Source organism: Salvelinus sp. IW2-2015, linkage group LG17, assembly GCF_002910315.2.
Source record: "Salvelinus sp. IW2-2015 linkage group LG17, ASM291031v2, whole genome shotgun sequence".
In the NCBI taxonomy this organism is placed as follows: domain Eukaryota; kingdom Metazoa; phylum Chordata; class Actinopteri; order Salmoniformes; family Salmonidae; genus Salvelinus; species Salvelinus sp. IW2-2015.
Window position 1 is genome coordinate 30,044,442 of NC_036857.1, and position 15,046 is coordinate 30,059,487.

Below are 15,046 nucleotides of genomic sequence, written 5' to 3' on the forward strand. Positions count from 1 at the left end.
CCAAGATAAGCAACCTCTCCTTCACCCGCTAGTCAGAGAGCCAAAGATAAGCAACCTCTCCTCCACTCGCTAGTCAGAGAGCCAAGATAGGCAACCTCTCCTCCACGCGCTAGTCAGAGAGCCAAGATTAGCAACCTCTCCTTCACCGCCTGTCAGAGAGCCAAGATAAGCAACCTCTCCTCCACCCGCTTCAGATAGCCAAGATAAGCAACCTCTCCTCCACCCGCTAGTCAGAGAGCCAAGATAAGCAACCTTTCCTCCACCGCTAGTCAGAGAGCCAATATAACAACCTTTCCTCCACCCGCTAGTCAGAGAGCCAAGATAAGCAACCTCTCCTCCACCCGCTAGTCAGAGAGCCAAGATAAGCAACCTCTCCTCCACCCGCTAGTCAGAGAGCCAAGATAAGCAACCTTTCTCCACCCGCTAGTCAGAGAGCCAAGATAAGCAACCTTTCCTCCACCCGCTAGTCAGAGAGCCAAGATAAGCAACCTCTCTTCCACCCGCTAGTCAGAGAGCCAAGATAAGCAACCTTCCTCCACCCGCTAGTCAGAGAGCCAAAATTAGTAGAGTTAGTAAGCAGAGTCAGGAGTTTAGTAGTGAATTAGCTTGAAGCAACGTCAGGCCCAACTGAGCTTTGGTAAGAGTTCAACTTTAGTCAGTAGAGTTTATATAGGAGTTTATTCAGGCCCAACTGAGCTATGGTAAGAGTTCAACTTTAGTCAGTAGAGTTTATATAGGAGTTTATTCAGGCCCAACTGAGCTATGGTAAGAGTTCAACTTTAGTCAGTAGAGTTTATATAGGAGTTTATTCAGGCCCAACTGAGCTATGGTAAGAGTTCAACTTTAGTCAGTAGAGTTTATATAGGAGTTTATTCAGGCCCAACTGCCCCTGGAGAGAGCTAAGGGGAGTGACCCTTCTTCAAGCTCTCTTCTCCCCTGCAACTATTCCTCTGATCGTAAATGTGAATGTGTTCTCAGGCAACTAAGTGTTGAATATAAAAAATGAAGCAGAGTTATTCAGGCCCAGAGAGCCAAGGAGAGATCCCCCATAGGATGGAATATCGTCAGGTAACAGAATCCTTTCATAAACACTTCATATATGTTGTGTCTCTCTCTGTCCTCCCCAGTCGAAACCGGTAGCATTTGCAGTGAAGACCAACGTGAGTTACTGTGGGGCTCTAGATGGGGAATGTCCTGTCCAAGGTGCTGCTATCAACTTTGAAACCAAAGACTTTCTACACATAAAAGAGGTGAGTGGAGTTCCGTATGCGTCATCATCAACAATCCCTGTCACCATATCACGATCACATATATTATCTCCACTAAATACATTTCGCTTAACCAGTGCCTATTGTAACATAGTCCTTACACGTTGACAATATGTAAGACCATGACTTTGACAGGCATCTCTTTCACTTCAGTTACTAAGACATTAGCCACATTAACCACTGCTGCCATATTGTTGGAACAGTATTGACATTTTGTCTCTTTGTCTGCAGAAATACAGCAATGACTGGTGGATCGGTCGGCTGGTGAAGGAAGGGGCGGACATCACCTTCATCCCCAGCCCGGTGAAACTGGAGGCCATGCGGATCAAACAGGAACAAAAACAGGCACAGAGGTCAGGGTTCATCCTCTCTCATACATCCCCATGCTACATTCCAAATCTCTTTCTCAGTCGTCTTTCCTTGATTCCTTGTGTCCTCCCCTACCATCCTCTCCCTGCCTCCTCAAAACGTCAGCAAGGAATTCCTTGCATGGCAGACGGGAGCACAGTTGGCAGCTCAGTTGGTAGAGCGTTGCGCTTGCAACACCAGCATAGTGGGTTCAATTCCCGGTTCTGCCCTTACGTGTAATGTATGCATGCATGATGTAAGTCGCTTTGGCTAAAAGCTTCTGCTAACTGGCGTATATTTATTATGTTAAGCAAGGAGAGGATTCAAGGAAAGATAACATTGTTCTCAACCTGTTCTCACGCACCATGTTGTTGTCCTACAGGAAAGCAGCGAACACATCGTCCAGCTGGAGGTCCACACCACCATCTGCAGGTGATTGACCTCACGCTTCTGTCTCGTACCTGATTTCTGTAAAGTGATGGCAAAGACAAATGTCCATCATGGATGGACAACACAATTCTATACTGCGCTATGTAGCAAAGCCTGTTTATTCATTGGAACCAACCATGTGCACAGTATCCTGAGTTAAATGAAGTCATTCAGGAAGAATGCCTGAAATTCAGATCCCAACCCTGACAGTGTTGCTGCTTTTTACTGGAGGAATGGGTATCAAAGAGCCACAGGATATCCTCTTCTCAGACACTATACCATCTGCTCTCCATAAATAGACATGCGTCTTTGCTTTAATGCTAAATCTGTTTTCTCTTGTTTTTACAAGCCAAACAGAAGCAAAAGCAGGTATGTTGGTCATGCAGGTTATTCTACTGTGTGTCAAATCTAGGAATAAAAATGGTACCCCCTGTATATAGCCTCCTTATTGTTATTTTATTCTGTAACTTTTTTTTTGCTACTTCTTTTTTTGTTGCTGCTTTAGTTTATTTAGTAAATATTTTCTTAACTCTTATTTTCCTTAAAAATGCATTGTTGGTTAAGGGCTTGTAAGTAAGTATTTCATGATAAGGTTGTATTCGGCGCGTGTGACAAATACAATTTGATTGATTGATTTCTTGATGTGTAAAATACTCTACTCCACAGTCTTTTGTTCTTATTTAATTACACTTTGGTAGATCCTATTCTCAATGACTGGGGGGGGGGGGGGGGTATGCTTAGCCTTGTAATTACCAGGCTGTTTATCGCTCTGTGTAACAACATTTTGGGAATTTTCAATACATTTCCTGATTTTCCCAAAATCCCGGTTGGAGTCTCCCAGAATAAGAAGGGAATGAGCAGACAACCAGGGAATTTATTAAAAGTTCCCAGAATTTTGCAACCCTAAGTGGAACAGAATGTAAGCTTGCGAGACTTCCGGATGTTTGTATGAGGTTAGGTTATGCTTGGGCCCAGACTTTTCCCTGACCACATGATCTGACCAGGAAAAACTCAGGGCTCTATTATGGTCTTTAAAGTATAAGTTGTTCCAAGCCCAGTGTGTGTGTCTCCTGTGCAGACAGAGCATCTCCCACCCTATGATGTTGTTCCCTCCATGAGGCCGGTGGTGTTGGTGGGGCCCTCCCTGAAAGGCTATGAGGTGAGAAGCTGGTCGATACACACACATGCAAGTACACACGCACACACACCCTCACAGAGACACACAAGTATGCACGCAAACACGCAAACACACAAACTTCCATTCCATTAGCCCATTAGGCCAACCCCATAAACTTATTATGATCAAATTACACTACATTATGATACAGTAACTCTATGAATCATGTGCTGCCCACTCACAATCACATAGAAAATCAACAAGTAGCCTATGTCTTATACTGCACATGCCCCATACAGATTACAATAGATGTGTAGGGATATAAGGGATATAAGATGATACTGCATGCCATTTGACTGTAATGAGCTTGACAAACAAACAAGTCTGCACAACTATAAGGCATATAATTAGATGAAATCTCTCTCTGCTTTAACATTTTCACTCTGCCTCTGCCACTCTCTCTCTCTCTCTCTCTCTCTCTCTCTCTCTCTCTCCTGTGTGACTGTGGAGGCTGAGAGCCAAGCCGTTTGTTTTGTGTGTCTGTGAAATATTTATGCATTTCTCTGGTGATGTGCTTTGGGGATGCTCCGGAGGCATACGTCAGCCTTCTCTCTCCCCTTCTCCATCCCTCCCTCGCTCTGTCTTTCTCTTCTTCTCTCATTCTCGCTCTCTTTGTCTGTCTCTGCCTTTCTCTCTCTCCCTTTCTCCTTCTCTCCCTCTCGCCTCCCCCTCTCCCTCTCCAAGACAGCAGGGAAGTTGCAGCAGTAGGAGTTCTTGGTTTTATCCCCTATTTCACACGGCATCTTTTTATTTGTATTTTTTTATAGACGGCCACGCCTCGCCTCTCACACACACACACACACAGGCTGGGCCAGGCAAAGGTTTCTCTGTCTGCTCCTCCACAGAGATTACCGCTCTCTAAGCTCCACTGCCACAGTCAGACTAACATTGTCTTTAGTGAGATGGAAAGAAAGGAACACTTAGACCCATGTTGTCTACTTCCTATAGTTACACAAACAGACCACACACATAGATCTGTCCTTATTTAATTAAGGATATAGAGATGTTGGTTCCTTGACTTTCTAAGTATTTCAGAGAGGGAGGGTGGGAGGGAGAAGGGGAGGCCGAGAGAGAGGATTTTTTGGTGAACAATGGCCAAATCAGATACAAAGTGACATTCAGTTGACCATCTCCATATTTATTTGTTATCGCCATCGAAATGCTAGATCCAACAAGAACATCAAGGGGTTAGAAATCCAATGTCAATGTTTGCCGATGGCTCAAGTTTTTTCTTACGTCCGCAATCTAGATCCCTGCACAGTCTCATTGAAGATTTTGATCACTTTTCTAGTGTCTCTGGACAAAAACCTAAGTATGACAAGTGTACCATATTACTTATTGGTAGTTTACCAATACAACGAGCGGATGGTGAAGTAGACATACTTGGTATTCATACAGTATCTCAAAAAATCTAAATGTTCTATCCACAACCAATTTCAATAGACATTTTGGAATTAACTCTTTGCTCTTATCACAGTTTGCTTGGATGTTTGCATCATGCAGTTCTATGCAACTGTAGGCCTTATAAAAAATGTACTCACATCTGTCATCACTATTATGTTGATTGATTGATTCCAGTTAATAATTTTGGATTGAAAACGTATTGGCAGTCTAGCCAGCCCAATGTTGAATATAAACCAAATTTGATCACATTCATATTTTCTCCTGATACACAAATGGACTATAAATACATAACGTTACCAATTAGTTTACCCTGAACAAATGGACAGGGCACATAGGCTGTATGCATCTGCTCTTATTAGTAGCCTACAGGTGATCAGACTGAAAAATGGTCTCGTTTTCATCACATACAGCATGTCAGAGCTCTAATGTTAAGGTGTAGGCTCTGCTGCTGCAACATTTATATCATGAGTTTTTGCTTGTGTCTGTCCGGAGTGATTATGTGTTTTCATCTTTGCTAAATAAATACCGGAGGAAAGTGGAAAGCCTACTTGAGCGCACGCGAAATGGATGATGCGATGGAAGCTATGAAATCAGTCGGAAGTTCGATATGTTCTGCATTGTTACGTGGAATTAACTCTGCGAGCTCATTGTAGTTTCCCTTGTCGGAGGAACTGTCCCTCTCGTAGTGTCCTCTATAAACCTATTCTTGCATGCCCAAAAAACGCAGTGGTGTTGATAAGCCGCTTGAGAACATCCCTGTTTCTTCTAACGTTCTCGTTGTGTCGCGCAGTTTGAATACGCAGACCTTCGTCATGATCGATGCAGCTTTTTCCCAGAAGCTTGAATCTGATGCGGGCATTTATATGCTGCCTGCTAAACGATCTATATTCTTCGGGTCACTGTACCCACCTTTTGACCAAGGCTCAGATTTTCCAAAGAGCGGGCAAGGCCAGCAATACAGGCGGCTTGATGAAAGGCTCCTTGCTAACCAGCTATACTTTTGATACCAGTTGGTATTGAACGCCCTCAACTGTTCATCCTTCTTCATGAAACTTATCTCAGGCAGAGGTCGACCCTCACTTTTAATTTGCACCGTGTACCCCAGAGAATGAAAGAGGTTCTTCAACAAAAAGACCACAACATTTTCGGCAGCGTTGGCCATTCTACCATTCTGGCGGAGAAAACTGCACAATCGCGCTGGTAATTTTAGTTAGCTAGCTACTGAAGTTAGCAAGGCACATTTAAATAAATTGCACTAGCTGGACACAAAAATAAAGTTCTAAAACCAATAAAACAATTTATAATATACTTCCTCCGTGTCCTGTAATTGAAAAAAATAATTTGAATTTAAGAATATTTTTTTTAAATGGTCAACTATCACTTTTCACTCTTAATCTCTATCCAACAATGTCACCAAGCTTCTCAACACATAGAACCCCCATAATGCTCTGTGGCATAATCCCAATACAACTCGCTAGGTTCATTCTCTAATCCTAATTCTATGATTGGATGGACAACATGTCAGTTCATACAGCAACATTTTTGATTGGTTGGAGGACGTCCTCCGGAAGTGGTCATAATTACCATGTATGAAGTCAATGTAGCCAAAGGAGGACGGAAGCTAGCTGTCCTCCGGCTACACAATGGTGCTACCCCAGATAGTGCTGTTGAAGTTACTGTAGACCTTCACTGCAAAACAGTGTATTTTAAACAGTTATTTGGTGACATATGAATATATTTAATACAGCTTTATCTAAAATGATAACTTTTTTAATGTTTCACTATTTTTATTTTTATGAAATTTCACCGAGGAGGATGGGCCTCCCCTTCCTCCTCTGAGGAGCCTCCACTGATGCCAATATAAGGGGCATACAACAATCTCAGCTCTGTAGATTTTGCTGCGAAGAGTATTGGTATTGCTCCTATGTAGCTTGTTTCTGGTCACAGAAAAAATCACAACATTCACTTAAAATTAACCTTACAAATAGCAGTGTTGGGCAATTTAGAAATCCATATTCAATCAATCAATAATATAATATTACTCGTAGGAAATGTTTTCAACTTGAGCTCACAATCTGTGGATACTATGCGATTAGATAGGTTAAAAATTCATGTAAAACATCACAGCACAATTGAAAAATATATGGCATATGGAAACCAAACGAGGGTGGTCTATGGTGACAGGTGGGATGGGCTGAGAGTGGCTGGGATTGGGATGGGATTAAAGAGCTGATGTATGGTAATGTATTATTGTTATGTGACTGGTGTATAGAAAAGTACCATGTATGTAAAATGTATGTAGATGTGGCAAAAGAATATGTGTCCTCCTGAAGYGGGGGGGGGGGSGGGGGGGCTTAATAAGTATCCAGTTGACCAATCATAAGGTTCACTGCAGCGCAGCGATCAGTGGGGGGTGGTAAGTGCGTTGTTGTGATCGGGAGGGTGGTGTGTTCAGGAAGTGTCAGCATTTGAAGGCCTGTAGACCAGTGTCTGTGATGTCACCGATAACATGCTCTGGAAGACTATTCCATATATGGACAGCAGTGTGTAGGAAGCTTCTGTCCAGGGAGCATGTTGTGGTGAACGATAGTTTTGACTAGATAGTATACAGTTTACGTCATAATTGACCAGAATGGACTTTTCGTAGCAGGTTAGGAGAACTTAGAAAGTCTAAGCCCTTGGGGGGGGGGGGGGGGTTCTAAGCTGACATGTGGAATTGTTTTAAGATGGTCATAGCATGGATCATTTAGCTATTTGATTTTGAATGTTCGGTAAATTGACAGAGGCGGTCTCCTATTGTTATACCACCAAAATGTCACGAATAAGGACACTAACATGACGTCCATTCTAAAACCTCTATGACTCTGGCCATGACATTCAGGGGTCAGTGCTCTCTCCTAACCAATCGCCATCCTCCCCTCTGTGTTCCAGGTAACGGACATGATGCAGAAGGCCCTGTTTGACTTCCTGAAACACAGGTTTGATGGGAGGTGGGTACAGCCAGAACCACTACAGAATAAGTTGTCAAATTGTTTTGTGAAAATGCTTGCTGATTTTGAATGCAGTGTACCCGCTTGTGTGGCTGGAATTGTATTCTTAAATAGTCCAATTAAATTGAATCTATCCATCTAAATGTATCTATCTTTTCAGAATCTCTATCACACGGGTGACTGCTGATCTGTCATTAGCCAAAAGGTCTGTACTGAACAAGAAGGCCATCATGGAGAGGTCCAACACACGCTCCAGTCTAGGTGAATGGAGGATGACTTCTGCATCCCTCATCAGCTTTTTTATTTACTGAAATTCTGGAGCTTTCAAATGTTCATCTTTATTCTGGGTCTGGAATAGCCCTCAGTCAGTCCTGTGGGAAATTGTTTAGACAGCTGTGTTGATGGTTGTACTATATCACTCAGGACCGACATCACACTTTCTCTTCTCTCTTCTCTGTACTTACTTGGCCTTCTGTGGTTCTGTTGGTCTGTGCTACCTGACTGTAATTCTCTCTGTGTGTTGGGGTGGTAGCTGAGGTCCAGAGTGAGATTGAGAGAATTTTTGAGCTGGCTAAGACCCTACAGCTTGTAGTTCTGGATGCAGACACCATCAACCACCCAACACAACTCCTCAAAACATCCCTGGCTCCTATCATCATTTACGTTAAGGTGTCCTCTCCAAAGGTAAGGACTGATCCACTACCTGCACACTGTCAGTCAGTCAGCAAAAGAGCCAGCGAGACAATCAGCCAGCCCGCCCGCCAAATCAGTCAGCTAGCCAGCTAGTCAGCCAGACAGTCAGCCAATAAGCCAGTCAGCCAGCTAGTCAGCCAGCCAGACAGCTAGTCAACCAGTCAGCCAGCTAGTCAGCCAAACAGTCAGCCAGTCTGCCAGCCAGCCAGTAAGCCAGTCAGTCAGTTAATATTTTTCTCCCCTCTCCCAGGTTCTTCAGAGGCTCATCAAATCTCGGGGGAAATCTCAAAGTAAACACCTCAACGTACAGATGATGGCAGGAGACAAACTAGCACAGTGTCCACCCGTATGTAATGAAAATAATACTTATACATTTATTTCCATTGTACAACAATCCCAAAGTGTACGGTACTGTCTTTCCACTATAATGGAATGCGTGCACTCACCAGTTAGGGTTAGCAGCATTCCCTTGAGGTTTACCGTTTAGATAAAGTGTTCATTTGAGTTGGGTTTTTGACGTTGCCATCTACAGTGCATTCGGAAAGTATTCAGACCTCTTCTTCCACATTTTGTTACGTTACAGCCTTATTCTAAAATGTATTAAATAAATGTTTTTCCTCATCAATCTACACACAATACCCCATAATGACGAACCGAAAACAGGTTTTAGAAAGTTTTGCAAATGTATAAAAAGTAACAAACAGAAATACCTTATTTACATAAGTATTTAGACCCTTTACTATGAGACGCGAAATTGAGCTCAGGTGCATCCTGTTTCCATTGATCATCCTTGAGATGTTTCTACAACTTGATTGGAGTCCACCTGTGGTAAATTCAGTTGATTGTACATTATTTGGATTGGCACACCCCTGTCTCTATAAGGTCCCACAGTTGACAGTGCATGTCAGAGCAAAAACCAAGCCTCTAGGTCGAAGGAATTGTTCGTAGAGCTCCGAGACAGGATTGTGTCGAGGCACAGATCTGGGGAAGAAAACCAAAAATGTCTGCAGCATTGAAGGTCCCCAAGAACACAGTGGCCTCCATCATTCTTAAATGGAAGAAGTTTGGAACCACCAAGACACTTCCTAGAGCTGGCCGCCCAGCCAAACTGAGCAATTGGGAGAGAAGGGCCTTGGTCAAGGAGGTGACCAAGAACCCAATGGTCACTCTAACAGAGCTCCTCTGTTGAGATGGAAGAACCTTCCAGAAGGACAACCATCTCTGCAGTACTCCACCAATCAGGCCTTTATGGTAATGGCCAGGTGGAAGCCATTCCTCAGTAAAAGGCACATGACAGCCCGCTATGAGTGCCAAAAGGCACCTAAAGGACTCTCAGACCATGAGAAACAAGATTCTCTGGTCTGATGAAACCAAGATTGAACTCTTGAAGCGTTACGTCTGGAGGAAACCTGGCACCATCCCTACGGTGAAGCATGGTGGTGGCAGCATCATGCTGTGGGGATGTTTTTCAGCGTCAGGGACTGGGAGACGAGTCAGAATTTAGGGAAAGATGAATGGAGCAAAGTACAGAGCGATTCTTGATGAAAACCTGATCCAGAGAGCTCAGGACCTCAGACCGGGGCGAAGGTTCACTTCCAACAGGACAACGACCCTAAGCACATAGCCAAGACAACTCAGTAGTGGCTTTGAGACAAGTCTCTGAATGTCCTTGAGTGGCCCAGCCAGAGCCCGGACTTGAACCTGTTTACACATCTCTGGAGAGACCTGAAAATAGCTGCGCAGCGACGCTCCCCATCCAACCTGACAGAGCTTGAGAGGACCTTCAGAGAAGAATGGGAGAAACTCCCCAAATACAGGTGTGCCAAGCTTGTAGCGTCATACCCAAGAAGACTCAAGGCTGTAATCACTTCCAAAGGTGCTTCAACAAAGTACTGAGTAAAGGGTCTGAATTTATGAGTAAAAATAACTATTTAATCCATTTTAGAATAAGGCTATAACCTAACAAAATGTGGAAAAAGTAGAGCGGTCTGAATACTTTCCGAATGCACTGTATCTCATCTCTCAGGAGATGTTTGATGTGATCCTGGATGAGAACCAGCTGGAGGATGCATGTGAACACCTGGCAGAGTACCTGGACATCTACTGGCGCGCCACTCACCTGCCCTGTTCCACCCCCCTCAACCCCCTATTGGACCAGAGCGTGGTCACCCCGCCCTCTGCTAACTCCAGCCAACAGGCAAGCTCCTCTCAGCATGATATTTGATGACCAATAGGTTCCATGCATGTCTTTTTTGCAATTGTGCTGTGCATTTTTATTAATGCGGTTCCTGAAATTGTGCAGCACGGCTGAAAAAAGAAATATGACATTGTATGCCACCAAATAATCTGGCCCTGAATCTGTGGTCATTCTGCTGCTTGCTATTCTCTCCTTTATCCTTGTCTTTCTGTGTTTCCAGTTCTCAGAGACTCAAGAGTTAATAGAATGATCACTACCTAGCTACCACAGACTCAGACCTGGGTGAGTAGGACCACCTCAACAGTCACTATCCCTCCCTACACTCTTAGAAAAACAATTGTTCCCCAGAACCTAAAAGGGTTATTCGGCTGTCCCCATAGGAGAACCATTTGAATAACCCTTTTTGGTTCCAGGTAGAACCCTTTTGGGATCCATTTATTTATACCTGGAACCAAAAAGGGGACAGCCGAAGAACCCTTTTTCAAAGAGTGTACCATTTTTCTTTATTCTTTATTCTGCTCTACTCTGTTTTATTCTATAAGAAGCAGCCACTGCTGTGGTTCAGAGGTAAGGGGTCAGAAGTCCGAGGTCACTGGGGGTCACGGGGGGACCAGGGGTCGGCAGCATTCGTTCGTGTCTGGATAGGCACCATCTCCACAGGCCTGCCCCTCTCAATCCTGGAGAGGTAGAAGGAGATGGACGACAGGGGGACAGGGCAGCTTGCATCTGAGATAGACAGCAGGAGAAGGCGGTTGAGGAGCAGTAAGAGGAGCATGACGAGGAGGAGGAAGAGGAGAACACCCCCCACCCCCCCGAAAAAGACGGACCCCCACCTCCACGCTGCCCCCTGCTGGAGAGTCCTCCCAGAGTCCCCTGACTGATCCCACAGCCACATGATGCTTCTCAGGGCCACGCACTGCAACAGCACTCAAAGGGAAAACAAACCAGAGCAGCGACCGGACCGCCAGCTTGACCCAGACCAAACCCTCTCGCCCCTTACATCCCCAAACCTCACTCTTCGCCCCCACCCTAACCCTCAGCGCTATTAGCACTCAAAACCACTTAGCGATAGCACCCAAACAGTTATGTAAAACCCAAACTTTCACCACTGAACCAACCCATGTGTTTCCACTAAGGGCAGGCCTTTCCAGACACAGATGGGTTGGTCCAGGTCTGGTTCACACTCTGAAACAACAAATGTAATCTAATGCTTAATAATGCTTAGACTGTTGCATAGTGTGGCATAGGTCTCTTTCTAAAATCACTGTCCAATCAGAATTTATGAATGTGCTTAGAGTACAGTACAGTAGGGAAGAGTACAGTACAGTAGGGAAGAGTACAGTAGGGTAGAGTACAGTACAGTAGGGTAGAGTACAGTAGGGAAGAGTACAGTACAGTAGGGTAGAGTACAGTAGGGTAGAGTACAGTAGGGTAGAGTACAGTACAGTAGGGTAGAGTACAGTAGGGTAGAGTACAGTACAGTAGAGTACAGTACAGTAGGGTAGAGTAGGGTAGAGTACAGTAGGGTAGAGTACAGTAGGGTAGAGTACAGTAGCCCCCCACAATCAACAACTCCTCTCTTTAAAGCTCTAAGGTTTCTTAAGCTTTCTAAAGATGTACTGAGGAACATGGCAATGAAAGACAATGACATATCTCCCATATTACACACCATTTCTGGATGGCTTCCGCCACCGCCATTTTCTATGAGTCGCGATTTAAAGATTGGACCAAATTGTTTGCTGTAATAAGGGCACACTGGGCAGTAGCAGAGTGCACCACCGTGTTCCGATGTGTTCAGGTACCTGGTCAGTACCGTATGTAATGACCAGAACCGTTCTCTTCCTTTATTGCTTGCGTTCTCTTGCTTGATAGCTTGTTTTTTTCATGGCCTGTTTGGTATTGTGTTCCCGTAATAGACTGGTGTTGTAGGCCTTATATAGTGACACAGAGGAATAAAGTATGCATGAATCAAAGCACATCAAAGCACATTATCAAAGCACAAACTTGCACATTGCCATCTACAGCTCTTGTGTATCTTTATCATGTTTCAACAGAATGTATCAACAGAAGGTCAGAGTAGCTGCGCCATTAAATTCACCAATCAGATCGCAGGCGGGGACCCAGGTGGAGGAGTCAGACCACACACGTTTGCTTGTACTTTTTTATTTATTTTTATGACCAAAAACATCATCAGTACTTGAGGAGATACATTAACCATGTGTAAGTTCAAAACGTTTAGGGCACACAGAAAAATCTCCCTAAAACCAATTCCAGTTTCTCCTTAATGTATTCTTGCATGCCTTATCACTGTACAGCCCACATTACAGGACTTTACTGTATCTCTCCTCCCACTGTTCAACCTGTCAGGATCCAATCTGCTCTCTCCTCAGACACTACATTACACTCAACTTAAGCAGTTAATTAGCACTTCTGATAACAAGTTCAGTTTAAGTTCTGATAAAAAAAGTTTAGTTAAAGTCCCAGCGCTTGAATGATGAGTAGCCTATAAAGACTATGCTTCCACAATAATTCAGTTCTCATGAATTATGATGTAAATCTACCTATCCGCCTATTCTACTGTTATCAAAGATTGTCCGTTTCACTTCCTGATTTTCTTTCGTTGGGAGCGAGGGACCTCTAGTGTTGGGCTTGTGTTATGACACCTGAAGTAACACGTTACTGAATGTCATCCAACGTAATACCATCGCCCAAATGTCAACTCATGTATCTGAATAAAAGAGATATATTCACTAGTGATACTGCTCTGCTTGAGGACAAGGAGAATGATGATATGTCGCCAATATGTAGATCAAAAACTATTTTTATGAGCTTCCAACCCTTACAGGAGCTACATGTACGTTTTCGCATTGTAGTAATACATACCTGAAGCTTTCCCAAGCAAACAAGACCATAAATCACAGAGCAGGATGCATCTCACTATAGAAAAACACTCACATGCCATTAATTGATCATTATTGCTATATCATTACAAAACTGTATATGAATTACATGAATTACTACCACAGTTATTTAATCAAATGTATGTGCATGATATATCATATTTATTTTAGTAGAAAGACATATTTATTTTACAAGTAGAAGGGCTTTCCAGGATCATAGTCAGTCACTGGAGCTTTTCACATCTCATTCTAAAGAGAAAATGAACTGATGACTTGCATAGCCAATTAATATTCATTCTCAGTTCTTCCTCAGTGATAACAAGGTGCACAAAATCTATAAACTGTAGACAGAAAATCATCTGGAAAATGTACTGTAGGTCTACTTGATCATGTCTTCAAAGCCTCATAAGCATGTATTTATACATAAATTGTGTATTTTCTCCCTTTTTAGTATGAAATGCGGAATCTGTCCAAAATGGCACCCTTTTCCCTTTTGCCATTTTCCCTATATAGTACAATATATAGGGAATAAGATGCTGTTTCAGATGCAACCACAGTGGTTATTTGGAACCATCTCGAGCGTTGCCTCTATTGAGCGTTCCCTAACCTAACATGTTACAATTTCTCAAAATTGTATAAAGGCTGGCTTATACTTCTACTTGGTCTAAGGATATGTCTGTAGACCACTAGATGGCGACCTCAGACAGTCAGTCGTTAGACCTACTGTAACGCAACCTTGAGACTTGAGAACTACAAAACATACACACCAACCAAGCACAGTTCCACCACTGAAACACAACAATCAGCATCAATCCCAGTTGCAAATATTAAATTTTTCATGCAGGTAATTTATATAAATAATATAAGTAAAATTGATGGATATCCAAGGCACATGTTTTTCCCAATTATCAATGTCTATTGTTTTGCTTTAGTTTTTCCAGACATACCTAAATTCTGTACGCAATACAAAGTCTTCTAGCATTGACAAGACAGTAGCTGAGACTATCAAGACTTCTCTTCTGTTTAAGACGGGGTAAGAATTGCACTATTTTCATTTTATGTCTGCTTTATATTTATAATGCTATAAATGCACTAAATGTAACTCTGCTGTACCCACCACCTACAATACTGAGTATGATGTCTGGTGTGATAACCCATGTCTATGACTTCAGAAAAGTCAACAAATGAAATGTCCTACTACTGTACCTAATTATGTACAGAATGCATCTGATTTCAATAACACATTATGAAGAATAAGAAACAAAATAAATAAACTGAACGTTTTATTGATGCTTACAAACGGTGTGGTTATTTTATTTCTGAAAACAACAAGTAACCACAGTAGTTATTTGGAACCATTTTGAGCTGCTACCGAGTGACTATAGTGGCTAACGCCCTTGTCCCGAAGCTAGCACCAGTTAGCCTCGAGCCAGGCGCATCTCCCGGCTAGCAAATGAAATTACTCCAGCTACAATACCTATTTTGCCAATTGGCCTGGACCCTTTGACGACACGGAGCCCCGTCGATCCATCACGACTGGTCTGCCAACGTAATTCCGTCCGTTGTGCCCTCAACCGGCCTTTGCCGGACGTCGATGAAGACACTTCTGCTAGCCCCAGCCTGCTAACTTTATGAACGCC

At 43.3% G+C, this 15,046-nt stretch overlaps 1 protein-coding gene across 1 annotated transcript in view; it reads left to right on the forward strand.

The window, feature by feature from the left end:
- Positions 1-14,692, forward strand: part of cacnb3b (calcium channel, voltage-dependent, beta 3b) — a 16,256-nt gene extending 1,564 nt beyond the window's left edge. Inside the window, exons 3-14 of the mRNA XM_024005104.2 lie at positions 1,128-1,250; positions 1,500-1,621; positions 1,999-2,048; positions 2,395-2,414; positions 3,124-3,204; positions 7,558-7,616; positions 7,777-7,877; positions 8,149-8,300; positions 8,560-8,655; positions 10,336-10,506; positions 10,727-10,788; positions 11,052-14,692. Of these exons, the coding sequence (XP_023860872.1) occupies positions 1,128-1,250; positions 1,500-1,621; positions 1,999-2,048; positions 2,395-2,414; positions 3,124-3,204; positions 7,558-7,616; positions 7,777-7,877; positions 8,149-8,300; positions 8,560-8,655; positions 10,336-10,506; positions 10,727-10,756 (1,005 nt within the window). The 3' untranslated portion in view covers positions 10,757-10,788; positions 11,052-14,692. The remainder of the gene's footprint in view (positions 1-1,127; positions 1,251-1,499; positions 1,622-1,998; positions 2,049-2,394; positions 2,415-3,123; positions 3,205-7,557; positions 7,617-7,776; positions 7,878-8,148; positions 8,301-8,559; positions 8,656-10,335; positions 10,507-10,726; positions 10,789-11,051) is intronic.
- The last annotated feature ends 354 nt before the right edge of the window (positions 14,693-15,046 follow it).